This window comes from Salvelinus sp. IW2-2015, linkage group LG18, assembly GCF_002910315.2.
Source record: "Salvelinus sp. IW2-2015 linkage group LG18, ASM291031v2, whole genome shotgun sequence".
NCBI lineage: Eukaryota > Metazoa > Chordata > Actinopteri > Salmoniformes > Salmonidae > Salvelinus > Salvelinus sp. IW2-2015.
In genome coordinates this window covers 13,021,934-13,039,391 of record NC_036858.1, presented here as the reverse complement: position 1 = coordinate 13,039,391, position 17,458 = coordinate 13,021,934, and the positions used below count along the sequence as shown (strand labels likewise).

The 17,458-nt window shown below is 41.4% G+C and overlaps 1 protein-coding gene across 4 annotated transcripts; it reads right to left on the bottom strand.

The window, feature by feature from the left end:
- Window positions 1-25: 25 nt before the first annotated feature.
- phkg2 (phosphorylase kinase, gamma 2 (testis)) lies at window positions 26-17,409 on the bottom strand. 4 transcript variants are annotated; one of them, XM_070448308.1, is made up of 10 exons: window positions 17,067-17,409; window positions 13,721-13,829; window positions 2,742-2,917; window positions 2,578-2,632; window positions 2,380-2,445; window positions 2,093-2,256; window positions 1,860-1,950; window positions 1,582-1,735; window positions 1,287-1,412; window positions 26-1,097 (listed from the first exon to the last, which is right to left on the bottom strand). In XM_070448308.1, the coding sequence occupies exons 2-10, from the start codon at window positions 13,813-13,815 to the stop codon at window positions 852-854; spliced, it is 1,173 nt and encodes a 390-aa protein (XP_070304409.1). In that variant the 5' UTR covers window positions 13,816-13,829; window positions 17,067-17,409; the 3' UTR covers window positions 26-851. The 4 variants fall into 4 exon arrangements, with proteins under 4 accessions (XP_070304409.1, XP_070304408.1, XP_023862570.1 ...); XM_070448307.1 differs by having other exon boundaries at window positions 17,075-17,409; XM_024006802.2 differs by having other exon boundaries at window positions 16,916-17,407.
- Between the last annotated feature and the right edge of the window lie 49 nt (window positions 17,410-17,458).

Here is a 17,458-nt window from a genome sequence, read left to right as displayed (position 1 = left end):
CTTTAACACAAAATCAACACACAAATATGACAAAGTAAATAGGTTACTTTCATTATTAATAAAACATTGGTCTTTCACAGTTGTACACTTAGAGGAATGCCATTTTAATTCAGGCAAAGGAACACTTGAGTAAATCCCAAACTGGACTGAAAAGGAATGCTATTGGTTACAATAATTGTCGTATTGCACTAAACACCAAACACAGAAAGGAAACTAATCTGACTGGGGTAACAGTTAGTCATTTCCTATACCCTTAACTCAAACTATCAGTGGAAATTGGAAAACTATATTTGGAATGTTTAATGTTTCTTCTGCAATCACTAACTTTCCGCTATGTTATTTTAGATTCAGTAAGAATACATGATTGCTAAAATACAGGTTTAGGTAGCAAATAGAAGTAAACAATGAAAAAATWATGTTATGTCAACTCAATAGAGAATGTCATAGCAATAAAAAAAATGAACTTTTTCAAGCATTAACTGCACCATCGGTATGGATATATGTTCACCTTTTTTGCCCTATGTGTACAATATAGTGCATTGAAGTGGCTTTGTCAATTTTGCTTCCTAAAACCATTGCCTGCTGATTTGAGTAGTCTCAAAAAGCACTCTCTTGGACCCTAAAATKAACATAAAATTCTCATATCTGGATCCACATCGATCTCAAATTCCACTTATCCATAAATAATAATGAGCCATTATTCGCATTAAGGGTAACATGTCACTGGATCATGAATTCCTCATCCTATGTAACGAGACCTAGCATTCACAAAGAAAAAATATGCACACCAAAATGTCAAACCTGTTAAACTACATAAAGCTAATGCAGTTACTAGAACAAGTATGATCTTTTTAWGTTTCAAAGTCCTCTAAACCAAGAAGCATTATTTTAGCCGTATTCTGGAAGAGGGCAGCCCTGTTTTGCTGCTCCCCTTTCTTAACCCAGTGTCCATAGATCCTGAAGGCGCAGCCGTCGATTAGTTTGCGCACTCCCTTCAAGGAGTAGGGGTCTCTGGCCAGGACCTCCCGCGTCAGTGGCCTGGCTCTGCGGTAGCGGCAGTACATGCGGATACAGGCCAGAACACTCAGGATCAGTACCTACAGGAACAGGCAAAGGGATGTGTATTAAAACACACACACACATTAATACTTCACAACATCCCAGAAGAGCCCCCATCTTCCAGTCAAAGCACGGATCCAATTGGATGCGACGGAAATCTAATTCTGGCTCAGCGGTTCATTTTACGGTCACTGGAGCCAAATAGCACAAAATACATCGAAACTTACCCTGAATGTCTTCCGGGGACTGAAGTGACGCACCTCGTCCCTTTGGTACTGCCTAAAGAAGGAATGAGCCAAGGCTTGTTCAGCGTTGAGACGGACAATTGGGTCCACCACCAGCAACCTGGTAATCTAACAGTTGTGAAAGAGAGAACACGAGAGAAGTCCTAAAACAATGCCAGTCGGAGAAAGTGTATCAATGTTCATATTCRACATATTCTTTGATGACATGGTATTAAAATCGACCTTGAAATATACAAATCAGTCCATGATAGGAACTAGAGACAGGATGAGGTCTCACCAGATCTTTGACGGTGTCAGACCTGTCATCCCACTCTGGGGAGCTGAACTGGTAACGGCCCTCCATGATCATTCTGAGCATCAGCAGCTGTTTGCGGTGCCAGAAGGGTGGAGAGCCAGCMAGCAGGGTGAACAGAATCACCCCACACGCCCAGCTAACACACAGAAAACCAGATACAGTTTCAGGAACAGAATCTTCACTGATTCATAAAATAGTTTGGTGCTCTTATATTATAAATAACAAAATGTTCTTAGGACTATCTGATTTTTAAGACTTACAGGTCAACTTCCTTCCCATATCCCTGATGCGTCTCATCCATGGAGCATTTCAGGATTTCAGGTGCCAAATAACCTGGCGTCCCACAAAGCTCTAGCCGTTTGGAGAGAACAAAGAAAGCAATTACACATTTGAGCTATGTGGGCAATTAATGGATTATGCCTTCAACTTTTCATTTTGTTGATGAGAGTGTAAATCCAAAATACAGCGAGTTCATTTCATTCTTCCCTCTCACCTCTCAGATTCTTGCCTGGCTGAAGCTGGACAGAGAAGCCAAAGTCAGAGAGTTTGATGTGTCCCTGGTCATCCAGCAGAATGTTTTCAGGTTTCAGGTCCCGGTGAACTATGTTGAGGGAATGGAGGTACTGGACAGCTTCCAGGAGACATCGCATCATACACCTGAGAGAGAGAGAGAGAGAGAGAGAGAGAGAGAGAGAGAGAGAGAGAGAGAGAGAGAGAATTGAGAACATCTGGAATGTATTTCTGGCTTGGGTTATAACGGACCAAAACCTAGACACTCACCTAGTTTCCTTCTCACTGAGAGTGACCTTCTCTGTCAGGTAGTCGAAAAGCTCTCCACTCCTCATGCTGCAAAAGGAACAATAACGATAGAAAACTCTTGAGTAGGCGAAGACTACGAAAAGACAGGATAGTTCAAATGCATCACAAAACACAGCTACACATTTAATAATAAAGTAGGCTATATAAATGCATACTTACAGGTCAAATACCAAAAATATGAAGGTTGTTGACTCATAGGAATCAATGAGAGTGACTTGGAGAAAGAGAAATAAAAGTKTATCATTGGCATATTGCATTTCAAGAGACATGAGTAAGCTATTTTAATGCCCTTCGGTACATTGGTGAAGGTAGTACAAACTCACTGATAGAGGAGTGTCCTTTGACCATGTTGAGAACCTGGATCTCCTTCAGTGTGGAGCTCTTCACCTCTTCCAGCTGCTGTGCGGTCATCTTCTCAGCTGTGATCTCTATAATCTTCACTGCCAACTCCTGCCCTGTGTGCTTGTGCACACATCTGCGCACCACACTACTCACACCTCTGCAAGGACAAAGAAATAGGTATCGTAAAGTGTAAATTCAAATTGGCTGAGTAGTCAGGCCAGTTGAGCCTGATCTGTGGTTGCCCCATGGGGCAATTATTATCATTATTTTTTCCTGAAAACAACCAAATTGCACAACAAATGCTGTATTTTTAAGTAAAAGACAGACAAGTTATGGCATTGCTGTGTGTAAACAGCTACATTTTCTGGGCGAGTGATCATAATCTTCAGGCAACCGAAAAGTACTCCTGACTAAGGGAGAAAAAAAAATGGCTTTTGTGATAGTGGCACAACATTTCACACACAGCTAGGGCATATCTAAATAAGTATTTTTGGCTACAGTCCCATCACAGATTTTGTTCATTCCCCCCTGGCAGCAACAGAACCGACGCATGCGCAACTATGGGGCAAAACAGACAGGGTTGGCTTAGAATGTTGACAACATGTAAACAATATTTAGTCTCCAATGTTTATTGAAAACATAAATACATTTGCACAAGCTGTATATAGACAGCTAGACAGATAGACAACAAATGCTCATTAACAGGTTAGCTAGTTAGTGAATTTGTCACATTAGCGTTGACATGAAATCAGTCAACACCTAAAAACAAGACATGGTATCATGAACAAGATTAAACTACAGTGCCTTCAGAAAGTATTCATACCCCCTGACTTACTCCACATTTTGTTGTGTTACAGCCTGAAAACAAAATTTAATAAATCGATTTTTTTCTCTCTCACCCATCTACACACAATACCCCGTAATGACAAAGTGAAAACATGTTTTTAGAAATTGTTGCTAATGTATTGAAAATGAATTTATTTCATATCATGAAATACAAGTTCATGAATTAAATTATTCAATTTGTGCATTAAACATTTAGAAATATTTCATTCAAATTTAATAGCCTAATAAAAATTCAAAATTATAAAATTCAAATACAATTTCCAGAGACCTGTAGATAATGATGAGATTCTCATGTATCCACCCTAACAATGGGAGTTGTTGTCCCAAAGGCGTGAAGACAGGTTTAATAGGCGACAAGTATAATAAGCCAATAGAAACGTATTGGGCTTATTTTGGACAGATTTTGGCGAGAGTGAAACCTCTCGCTTTGCCTCTTCCACACACAATGAAAGATCACTTCTTCCTCTCTGACAAGAGATTTTAACTCGTTATTTGCRTTTGAGGTTTGGTCTAAAAGAATCAGTCATATAGCCAACAAAACACAGAGACATTATTTTGCTGTAATAGAGGAGTTAACTTTTATAACGAGACCCTCAACTCCTCAAATTGCGCGCAGAGCAGACACTACTAAAACASAAAATTAAAACTCAGATTTTTTGGCACGGCATTGCAGTACCACGTACCGGTAGCAGCATTTTAGCCAGACTGTTACAATTTTTTTATCTCAAATTTCGTGGTATCGAATTGGTAGTTACAGTCTTGTCTCATCGCTGCAACTCCCGTACGGACTCGGGAGAGGCGAAGGTCGAGAGCCATGCATCCCCCGAAACACAACCCAACCAAGCTGCACTGCTTCTTGACACAATGCCCACTTAACCCGGAAGCCAGCCCCACCAATGTCTGATGCAGTGCCTTAGACCATTGCGCCACTCGGGAGGCCCCCAAAGACTGTTATACTAGCTGTCTAGTTTGTGTTTTATAAATGTGCAATAAGCATAATACACAATTATATAAGGAATTGGCAACTCATTCTCATTCTGAGAAATAAGGTAGGCCACTTGATTTCAACATCTTTCTGCTTGAGAGATTGTTTATGAGACCTGTGTACATTTTCTATAATGCCTGCTACAAGATGTTAGTCATTATTAGTGAAGGTACATTTTGCATGGTTCTGGTTAAATTTATAACAAAAAGGGCATTTTCATAGACAGACTTAAAACRCCAGATCAGTGATTACAAAAAAGCAGGTTAAACTATTTTTATAAAATAATATATTTATTAGTGAGTCTTATGGTTGTGGAAGGATTACATACTACAAAAGTATGTGCTCGTTGAAAATTAATTCCAAAATCATGGGCATTAATATGGAGATGGTCCCCCCTTTGCTGCCATAACAGCCTCCACTCTTCTAGGAAGGCTTTCCACTAGATGTTGGAACATTGCTGTGTGAACTTGGTTCCATTCAGCCACAAYAGCATTAGTGAGGTCGGGCACTAATGTTGGGGGATTAGGTTGACCAATTCATCCCAAAGGTGTTCCCTGGGGTTGCGGGCAGGGCTCTGTGCAGGCCAGTCAAGTTCTTCCACACCGATCTCGACAAACCATTTCTGTATGGATCTCGCTTTGTGCACGGTGGCATTATCATGCTGAAACAGGAAAGGGCCTTCCCCAAACTTGCCACAAAGTTTGAGGCACAGAATCATCTAGAATGTCATTGTATGCTGTAGCATTGAGATTTCCCTTCACTGGAACTAAGGGGCCTAGCCCGAACCATGAAAAACAGCCCCAGCCCATTATTCCTCATCCACCAAACTTTACAGTTGGCACTATGCATTCAGACAGGTAGCGTTCTCCTGGCATCCGCCAAACCCAGAATCGTCTGTCTGACTGCCAGATGGTGACTCCAGAAAACAYGTTTTCACTGCTCCAGAATCCAATGGCGGCAACACCACTCCAGCCGACACTTGGCATTGTGCATGGTGATCTTAGGCTTGTGTGCAGCTGCTCGGCCATGGATACCGATTTCATAAAGCTCCTGACAAACAGTTATTGTGCTGACATTGCTTCCAGAGGCAGTTTGGAACTCAGTGAGTGATGCGACCGAGGACAGACTATTTTTACGCGCTTCAGCACTCGGCGGTTGCGTTCTGTGAGCTTGTGTTGCCTACCACTTCGTGGCTGAGCCGTTGTTGCTCTTAGTAATTTCCACTTCAAAATAACAGCACTTACAGTTGACCAGGGCAGTTCTAGCAGTGCAGAAATTTGAAACACCTTTTTTTWWWAAAAATACATTTTAGCCCCTTTTCTCCCCAATTTTCGTGGTATCCAATCGCTAGTAATTACTATCTTGTCTCATCGCTACAACTCCCGTACGGGCTCGGGAGAGACGAAGGTCGAAAGCCACGCGTCCTCCGAAGCACAACCCAACCAAGCCGCACTGCTTCTTAACACAGCGCGCCTCCAACCCGGAAGCCAGCCGCACCAATGTGTCGGAGGAAACACCGTGCACCTGGCCCCCTTGGTTAGCGCGCACTGCGCCCGGCCCGCCACAGGAGTCGCTGGAGCGCGACGAGACAAGGATATCCCTACCGGCCAAACCCTCCCTAACCCGGACGACGCTAGCCCAATTGTGCGTCGCCCCACGGACCTCCCGGTCGCGGCCGGCTGCGACAGAGCCTGGGCGCGAACCCAGAGACTCTGGTGGCGCAGCTAGCACTGCGATGCAGTGCCCTAGACCACTGCGCCACCCGGGAGGCCTGAAATTTGAAACACCTTTTGTTGGAAAGGTGGGATCCTATGACGGTGCCACATTGAAAGTCACTGTGCTCGTCAGTATGGGCCATTCTACTGCCAATGTTTGTCTATGGAGATTCTATGGCAGAGTGCTCAATTTTACACACCTGTCAGCTACAGGTGTGGCTGAAATAATTTTAAGGGRTGTCCACATACTTGTGTGTGTGTGGGCTGTCAGAGAATCAGTTAACTCGAGCTAACTTTTTGTAATTTGAGTGCATAAACGTTTTTTTGTTTTTTTTAAATCGCATTGAGCGAGCTTGTGGAAAAAGGAAGAGGAGCTTGAAGCAGGTGCTCAGCCAGGGAAGGCTTCACTGGAGGCGGGCGGAAACATCCCGATGATTTCATGCTATGCATATCCAAGTGGGGGTAGACGGTAAATGGATCCGCCTAGGAAGACTCCAACAATGCCACACAGTCTAGGTAGGCTGACAACACAGTCTGCATTGTCAGGCTGATGTGGAATTACCCAGAGAGGAGACTCCATCAATCCATCCTAGTATTTCTTGCAAGGCGGGGGAGGCATAGGATACTCGACATCAAGTTTCGTGGCAGGGCGTCCGATTGCCTCGGAGAAGGGGAGGTCAGCCATAGACTTCTGCCCTACTTCAACTTTTTTTTCTTYCTCAGGGGCGTAATCCAACTCCTGGTCAAAGAGGGAGCTGCCTAATGCGGCAAGAGAAATGCAGTCATCCTCCTTTACAAATTTGTCAGAAAGGTCCACCCCCTGGGAAAGACGTGCGACTTCCGAATTTGCTGGGAGCTCAAGCAGAGGGGAAGCCTGGACAGCTTCACCTTCCTCTGGGACTTGAGCAAGAACGAGGTCTGGGCAATGCTATCCACGTACTTTGCTCTAGCACAATACGTACAGCTAATGGGGTTAACGAGAGCCGCCAAAGCGTGGTCCATACCGAGGCAGGTAGCACAGAACTGGGAATCATACTGGGACATATAATAGCTGTAATTGCCAGGAAAAGCTTTGCTAGGCTTGTGTTTCTTTCACTCCACATTGGTCTGTGCACTTGGACGGACAAAAGCGGATGGAACACGATGCTAACTCGACGGGTAAGTCGGGCAAGACACGGGGTATCGATAGCTGGAAGCCAGAAACAGAAAGCTTTATTTGCTAGGGGAGTGGGGAATAAAGACAGTCTTTATTCTTACAGGTTAATGAAAGTAACATTGACAGGGGTACTAACTAATTATGATAGCCAGCTAAGTAATTAGCTGGCTATCATCACCTGAGTGATGAGATATATATAAAAGATACCTTATTTACATAAGTATTCAAACCCTTTGTTATGAGCCTCAAAATTGAGCTCAGGTGCATCCTGTTTCCATTGATCATCCTTGACATGTTTCTACAACTTGGAGTCCACCAGTGGTACATTCAATTGATTGGACTTTATTTGGAAATGCACACCCTTGTATATATGTGACTAGTTTTAGGAAAATAGGCGTATGTCGCAATTTTTTTGGCAGAAATGCCTTCTGGAACATGTGAACTTTAACGTGCCTTAATAACAAACATATATGCCATCTGTAAATACGAATATAATTGTTAAAATTAAGACCCTAGTTGGTTTAGTCATGGAAAAAGTCAGGAACCTTCCCGCTAGCCATGAATCGTTGAGATAATGGGTGGGCTGGACATGCCGAGAGATGAGTTTGGATTGGTCTGGCATGTAGCACACTTCTGTCCATAACATGAGATGGTCAGTATGTGTAGGTAATCCTTTCTAATGCTGCTTTAAAACAAATATATATCACATAGTAGAACTGCAAAATTGTTGCTCTCCACTTTCTGGAGGACCGAGTTTTGAAAATCAGTGAAATGCCCGGTGGAATCAGTATGATAGCTAAGGATATAGAGAAAATAATTCTGGTGTTTGATTGCAAATATGCAGAGGGAGTCAAAAAGAGAACACACAGAACGCTGTTGAATAAAACACCTGTCTCCAGATTACATCTTCAAACTAAGGGCAACAATGGAATCCGTGACAGAGGGAGAATCATCCATCCATGTATACGGGTAAGATAGTCTAGCTAACTACATTTTCAGATGTTACAGGTTTCTAATTTTGTCATTAAGTAGTTTTCATTTCAAGTAAAAGCGTACTGTTAGCTAGTTAGCTAACGTTAGCTGGCTGGCTCACTAGCTAACATTATGTGTATGATCTGTGTAGTAATATTTTATCAATATCTCAGAGCCATTTGGATTGCTAGTTATAGCCTAATGTTAGCTACCTAGCTAACATTGATCCTGGTTGGTTAGTTACCTGCAGATTCATGCAGGGTAGTAACCTTATGAGTTGGGACTATGGTTCATTGTTTAACTAACTAGCTACATGTCTAAAGAAAAGACTCCACTCCGCAAGTAACCATTTCAATAGAATGTTCATGATGTCACTGCGACAACTGTCGACATAGCTGGTAAATTCGCTCTGGCTATCTACTCCAATTTCAGATTCAGAGCGCAGAATAACAGACACATTTACAAACAATCAATACCTGTCAGTAAACGTTGGCAAAAAAGCGTAATTAAATTGTTGCCAGGAGCACAGTTACAGTCACCAACGCTCTGGATAACATAAAAGCAGCCTAACCAGCTCTGCTAGGGCGAGTAAAATGGTCAGAGGGAGCCGTTCTCTCATTTGTGTCTGTAAGGAGTTAGCAAGCTAGCCAACGTTACAGTTAGCTTGGGTGCTTGACTGCTGTTGTCATAACAGAATGCTCGGATCAACCCTACTCCTCGACCAGTGTCCAGTGTGCGCTCTGAATTTACAGACAATCTGACAACGCTCTGAGTTTACGAACGCCCAGAGGGAAGATTGAACTTAAGGAACACACTCATAGTATAAACCAGCATGTAGTCTTTAAAATCTTTGATTGTTTAGTACATGGCCTCATATGTGAACCCTTAAAGAGATGGGTGGGGCTTAAGGGGGTGTGAACAATGCTGAATGGGTGTAGACATTGAAGAGCTCTCCAGTAGGTGTACCAAAAKATTCAAGGGCCATTTTCTCAAAAGTGCAGTTACAAGTTTATCAAGTTAACACAGAATTACTTTCCCATTGTTCCTCAACTGTAGTGTATGATATACAATTTTCTAGCTCGGAGTCTCTACTTTTATCTAATGTAAAAAACACAATTTCAAATTTTGCTACATAAGACCGAATTGAGCCGGACCATCACATTTGTGCATTTTTGGTTGGTTAACACGGGACCCACGAGTGCACTTTGATAGCCTAATCAATAACTTTAAGATAATGGTGATTTCTTGGCTCTTTGAAGTACACTGCATTTTCAGATGACTACAAAAGTATGATGAAGTTTGGTGAAGAAATCTTTAATATATAAAACACTCATTTCGCACAGCGTCACATCCATAACGGTCAATTTTCTAAAGTATATATGAAAATGCTCATATTATCATCATTGTTTTTGTGTGTAGCCAAGCCTTCCATTCAAAGTATCTGTTAATAATTTACCCTTAAGACTTTGAGATTCAGACTTGCCGATGTGTCTGTTCTCCCAAAAATGCCTGTCCATTTCCGTCACATCCATAACGTAAGTTGTTGTTCCGTTACTTCAAAGTAGTATTGCTTAGAACATTGTAATTTTGTGTTTGCACAAAAATACACATTAACATTTTAATTTATGCTTGATAAGTCAATTCCGTGAGACATTTTGTGTTCAAATGTCACAAGACTTTATTGACGTAAAAAAAAAAAAAAAAAAAAATCCGCTAAGGCGGATATGTTTAATCCTTTTTTGCTGCAGTTTTGAGGCTCCCGATTGCAGGATCATTGACACATTTTTTATCTGGTGCTATCCCCAGGGTCTGGAAGGCAGCTCATATAAAGGTGGTGACCCTTGTGATCTTAATAACTCACCCTATTTAAAAGCATTCTTGCCAAGCTGAAATATTAGAATACTTGATTCAATCTCAGCTAAGATCTTTATTATCTATGAAATGTATTATAAATGTACATCAGTCAGGTTTGAGACCAGGTCACAGCACAATCTCTGCTGTATCCCTGGTCATACATTATGTGGTTAATTGTATGGATAAGCGGCAACATTGTGCTGCCCTCTTCTTTGACCTGTCGAAGGCCATCGATACTGTTGATCACTCACTGCAAATTTAGAGGCTTTCATCAATTGGCCTAGGCTGCGTGTAACTTGGCTGTGTGTAACAAATAGAACTCAGTGTGTATCCACTGATGGTGTTAAATCCGGTTTTCTGGACATAACAAAGGGTGTCCCACAGGGGTCGATTCTAAGTCCAGTACTATTTACTAATTACATTAACAATATTGGTTTGTCTATAATTTTTTTTTTTAAATAACCTAAGCTTGTATGCTGACGATACTGTTGTGTATGCTATTGCCCCCACGGATGACCAGGCTCTTTCTGAACTGCAGTCTGTCTTCGTGCTTTACAGAAAACCTTTATTGAACTGAAATTAGTATTGAATGCAGGTAAAACCAGGTTGTTTTCCAGAACACATAAAAATGTCTCTGTTGATTTAAATCGGGTTCAAGTCCAGGCCACTCAAGGACATTCAGAGACTTGTCCCAAAGACACTCCTGCRTTGTCTTGGCTGTGTGCTTAGGGTTGTTGTCCTGTTGGAAGGTGAACCTTCGCCCCAGTCGGAGGTCCTGAGTGCCCTGGAGTAGGTTTTCATCAAGGATCTCTTTGTACTTTGTTCCGTTCATCTTTCCTTCGATCCTGACTAGTCTCCCAGTCCCTGCCACTGAYAAACATCCCCACAGCATGATGCTGCGACCACCATGCTTCACCATAGGGTTGGTGCCAGGTTTCCTCCAGACGTGACACTTGGCATTCAGGCCAAAGAGTTCAATCTTGGTTTCATCAGACCAGAGAATCTTGTTCCTCATGGTCAGAGTCCTTTAGGTGCCTTTTGACAAACTCCAAGCAGGCTGTCTTGTGCCTTTTACTGAGGAGTGGCTTCTGTCTGGCCACTCCACCATAAAGGCCTGATCCGCCGATTGCTCAGTTTGGCCGGTCGGCCAGCTCTAGGAAGGGTCTTGGTGGTTCCAAACTTCTTCCATTTAAGAATGATGGAGGCCACTCTGTTCTTGGGGACTTTCAATGCTGCAGAAATGTTTTGGTAGCCTTCCCCAGATCTCTGCCGACACAATCCTGTCTCAGAGCTCTATGAACAATTCCTTCGACCTCATGGTTTGGTTTTTGCTCTGACATTGCTCTGACATGCACTGTCAACTGTGGAACTTTATATAGACAGGTGTGTGCCTTTCCAAATCATGTCCAATTAATTGAATTTACCACTGATGGACTCCAATCAACTGACCATAACTTTTTCATGAAGTGGTATAGTAATCCCCAAATGCTGGCTTACAATGTTCAAGGGGGGGGGGGGGGGCTGTGACGGTTATGGAATTTTGGGTAATGGTTATTTGTCAGGCAAATTTCCACGGTCACAGTTTTTTAAATTTATTTAACCTTTAACTAGGCAAGTCAAATAACTGTTCAAATAACAAAATTAAGGCGTGCTGATTTGATCCTCTACTCTCTCTGCTGCGCTTACTTTGCAGCAGTAGTAGCACATTGTGTTCTGTTGCCTAGCAACCGCAGGGAACAACCATCATGCCGTGGTCATGCTGTTGCAGTGCATCTACACATGCTTGAGTTCGCAAGCCTAGCATGGATCTCAAATTCGGTTTCCATCACTTTGTCTCGATTTCACATTCACTTTAGATGTCCACACTCATCAAGAATTTGGTAGTTGATTTCAGCAGAGATGGTGGCGTTTGGCATCATTTTTTCATCTTTACAAACCGGATAAAATGTATAGCCAGAGCATCGCCATACCCTAGCTCAACACCAACACTTTAAAACAGGCTACTAAAATCATTCCAATCCCAATTAAAAGGCCAAATGTAGTTTAGCTGACTTTAGGACCATGCGGACGCCTGGGAGCGGAAGGGAAGGCTGTTTGTATGGCTGGCTGGCTGGCTTTATGGGAGCGCATCGACGCAATTGCAGGTATCAGTGCACATTTTTCTCAAAACAGTGCAGAGATGGCTGTAGTAGACGGCTTTGGCTAGGTAACTGCTGTTTGACTTGACATTAAACTAAACTAGAGTGTTAATCCCAGTGCTGAGCTAGTGCATAGCAGCTAATTCTTGTATGACGCGTTTGTAGAATGAGGTGAATTAAGCTACAGAAAAGTGATAATGGCTGGAGTCAATTCTGCTTGTTTTTGCAGTGCAGTAAATAAGCCTCAATTTATACAAATTCCTTGCAGGGTGTCACTTTGCCATACCCTAAGCTTATCTGAAATGACGTCACTGAGCCAGAGCACTACGTATACTACGGATTAAGGTAGAAACACAATTGTTAATAATAATAATTAATTTACACTACTGCTATTGGGTTTATTGGATATATTTACTTAATATTTTCTAAATGTATGTATTACAATTGTTATGATGGTTATTTTATTCAGTCTTCATCCATAATCATTGGTTACACATGCTCTTTCCATGACATAGACTGACCAGGTGAATCCATGTGAAAGCTATGATCCCTTATTATTGTTAAATCCACTTCAATCAGTGTAGATGAAGGGGAGGAGACAGGTTGAAGCAGGATTTTTAAGCATTGAGACAATTAAAACACACATGTATATGTGTGCCATTCAGAGGGTGTATGGGCAAGACATTTATATATAAATGCCTTTAAACGGTGTATGGTAGTAGATGCCAGGAGCATCAGATTGCGTGCTTCAAGAACCGCAACGCTTTTATTGTGTTTTCCACACCATCTCAAACATTTTAAGCCATCCCTGAGCTGTGTCTACCTATTAGTGCTGCTAAATTGTAATTACTTCACTACTGGCCTATTTATTGCCTTACCTCCTCACGCCATTTGCACACACTGTATATAGACTTTTTTTTTCTTCTATTGTGTTATTGACTGTATGTTTGTTAATTCCATGTGTAACTCTGTGTTGTTGTTTGTGTTGCACTGCTTTGCTTTATCTTGGCCAGGTCACAGTTGTAGATGAGAACTTGTTCTCAACTGGCCTACCTGGTTAAATAAAGTTGAAATAAAATTTTWAAAAAATAAAAAAACTTATGGAGATATGGCCATGTGACTACTGGTCCAATGGAGCTGGTTGACCGCCAGGGGGTCAAATAAAAAAAATCTGCGATGGCACTATAGCCAAGAACACTTCTTAAGTTGTGTCCCCCTAAAATGTGACGCTTAGCCGCTGGACTATAATGTGCTTAGGATCTATTCTTGTGTGAAGTGTGACTTAGTAACTCACCTGCCAATCACCTCTTTTGGGTCATATTTCTGGTAGAACTCCTTGGCTCCCACCCAGTCAGGTAGTTCATCGCCAATCACTATATCTCGAGTCATGGTGACAGCTTAATCTATAACATGATAAGAACATTACTGTGTTATTGCTACTTGGACAGGATGCTCTGAGAGCTTTGACAAGATAWTCAAATTGATCAAGGGTGACAGGCTACATTTAGCTTGAATTTATCTAATGCACAACAAATTGGTATATTATATACAGCCTGAGACATTTGTGTGCAAACTCGTGTAAATGTTCCTTACGAACCAGAATGTTGAATAAAATTACATTTAACGTGCTCTACCGGTTGTCTGTGCTGTTTGGCCTTCTGCTACTTAAAATTTGAGACAAAATATCCACAGGAAAGTATGGTTTACACAACTTTTTAGAGAGCAGGTAAGTATATGGTTCTTTTGGCACCCAGGTAAAGTTAGTTTTATAATGGATATTCAGTTCTCTCATCAATAGCTATTGAACCAAGCATGCCRTGACAATGAACATTTTATATTCTGAATCAGGTGAGGATGGAGAACAATCCACACGTTTGAAGATTTAAATCTGAATATCCAATATAAAACACATTTTACCTAGCTGCCTAACACATACCTACTGGCGCTATAAAAGGTTGGGTAAACCATACTTTCCTGTGGTTATTTTGTCTCAAATTTCAAGCAGCAGAAGGACAAACTGCACAGACAACCGGTAGAGTAAGTTTGGCTTGTAAAGAACATTTACATGATTTTGCACACAAAACGTATCAGGCTATATAACGTACCAGTCAAAAGTTTGAACACACCTAATCATTCCTGGGTTTTTCTTTAATGTTACTATTTTCTACATTGTAGAATAATAGTGAAGACATAAAAACTATGACATAACATGTGGAATCATCTAGCAATCAAAAAGTTTATAAACAAATCAAAATATATTTTATATTTCAGATTCTTCAAAGTAGCCACCCTTTGCCTTGATGACAGCTTTGCACAATCTTGGCATTCTCTCAACCAGCTTAAAGARGTAGTCACCTGGAATGCATTTCAATTAACAGGTGTGCCTTGTTAAAAAGTTAATTTGTGGAATTTCTTTCCTTCTTAATGCGTTTGAGGCAATCAGTTGTCTTGTGACAAGGTAGGGGTGGTATACAGAAGATAGCCCTATTTGGTAAAAGACCAAGTCCATATTATGGCAAGAACAGCTCAAATAAGCAAAGAGAAATGACAGTCCATCATTACTTTAAGACATGATGGTCAGTCAATGCGGAACATTTCAAGAACTTTGTTTCTTCAAGTGCAGTCGCAAAAACTATCAAATGCTATGATGAAACTGGCTCTCATGAGGACCGCCACAGGAAAGGAAGACCCAGAGTTACGTCTGCTGCAGAGGATACGTTTATTAGAGTTAACAGCCTCAGATTGCAGCCCAAATAAATGCTTCACAGAGTTTAAGTAACTGACACATCTCAATATCAACTGTTCAGAGGAGACTGCGTGAATCAGGCCTTCATGGTCAAATTGCTGGGGRAAAAACACTACTAAAGGACACGAATAAGAGGAAGAGACTTGCTTGGGCCAAGAAACACAAGCAATGGACATTAGACCGGTGGAAATCTGTCCTTTGGTATGATCAGTACAAATTTGCGATTTTTGGTTCTAACCACCGTGTCTTTGTGAGACGCAGAGTAGGTGAAGGCATGATCTCCGCATGTGTGGTTCCCATGGAGGAGGTGTGATGGTATGGGGGTGCTTTGACAGTCAGTGATTTATTTAGATTTCAAGGCATACTTAATTAATAACCAGCATGCCTACCACAGCATTCTGAAGCGATACGCATCCCATCTGGTTTGTGCTTAGTGGGACTATMATTTGTTTTTCAACAAGACAATAACCCAACACACCTCCAGGCTGTGTAAGGGCTATTTGACCAAGGAGAGTGATGAGTACTACATCAGATGACCTGGCCTCCACAATCACCCGACCTCAACCAAATTGAGATAGTTTGGGATGAGTTGGACCGCACAGTTAAGGAAAAGCAGCCAACAAGTGCTCAGCATATGTGGGATACTCCAAGACTGTTGCAAAAGCATTCCAGGTGAAGCTGGTTGAGAGAATGCCAAGAGTGTCCAAAGCTGTCATCAAGGCAAAGGGTGGCTACTTTGAAGAATCTAAAATAGATTTTTATTTGTTTAACACTTTTTGGGTGACTACATGATTCCATGTGCTATTTCATAGATTTGATGTTTTCACTACTATTATACAATTTAGAAAATAGTCAAACTAAAGAAAAACCATTGAATGAGTAGGTGTGTCCAAACTTTTGACTGGTACTGTATACATACACACAAATTAAATAGTCTATTAGAGCCTGATTAATCAGACTAAGTTGCCACTAGCTGAGTTTCTCAACTTCACGATATGTACAAGTACAGAAACGATGGAATTCAGCACCCATAACCGGTTAAACTCAACTATTTATGATGGAGTTGAGCAGCAACTACTTTGAACGGACTGGATCTTCGATGTCACAAAATTAAGTTAAAAAAAAATAAAAATACAGGTTTTAATACCCAAAAAATAGCCCACACGTACACATGACATTGTTCTGTGTAATTGCGGTCTATTCTTTGGGTGCTGAAATCAAKCGTTTTTTATTGAAAAACTATTTTATGTGATGCCAGAGATCCAGTCCGTCCACACTACTAACGTTGTTAGTGGAGTTGTGTTTAGTCGGCTCCAACAACCAAAGAAAAGCTTGCATTTACAAAAGGACAAACATAGGTCAAGGAAAGCATTAAAGAATGGACATTTTTACAAGTATCGACTGACTCGATGTAGTCGGACTCCAGCCAGCCCACACAACTCTATCGTATGTAGAGTTTTGTAAACTCAGCTAGGTTGCCACTTGCCTGTTACAGTAGCTACCTCAAGCCGGACGATGTAGCTAGCCGGCGAGTGCTGAAACTTAGCAAAACATGTATGGCAATACACCACCAGCAAATGACATAGCTACCTACTGTAGCTAGCTACACATAAGAAGACAACATATTTTAATTTTGACCGATTTGATCACAGCAAGGTTAACTAGCTGCTAACGTTAGCTTAACTAGAAAATGTATAACTAGCTGCACACGTTTAAATTGGTTCACGCGCTAACGTTACTTACCAAATGCGATCAAACTACAAGATTGATAGAAGATAAATACTGTCGTAGCATCCGACTGACAATACTACCAAACTGAAGGGCAACTATGTCATTGCAAATATTTCCAGGGTTTCTAACGTTAAGCTACCATCTTGATTGTTTACATTCTTACCTCCTTACCTTAACACATTAACAAAAATGGTTCTTCTTCAATGGGGTTTAACTGCTGTTGGCATCCAATGTTAATGGTGCATTACCGCCACCAGTTGGACGGAGTATTGAATGAGAAAATACAAAAACATTGCGAGAAAGCGGGAAAACGACATACAAAATACCAAATTAGGCACACCAACTAACAAAAAACGTCCAGCTGCATTCACAATGATTAAACTTTTCTTAGACTTCTTCTCCGCGAACAATTATTTACAGACAACAATGCATATGAAGAGGCTGTAGACTGTAGTGCCATCATGAGGACGAAGTGAGGCGTGGCATGGACTAAACAGTATTTCACATAATTAATCGTATAACACAACGTTTGGATATTTATTGAATAATGACAAA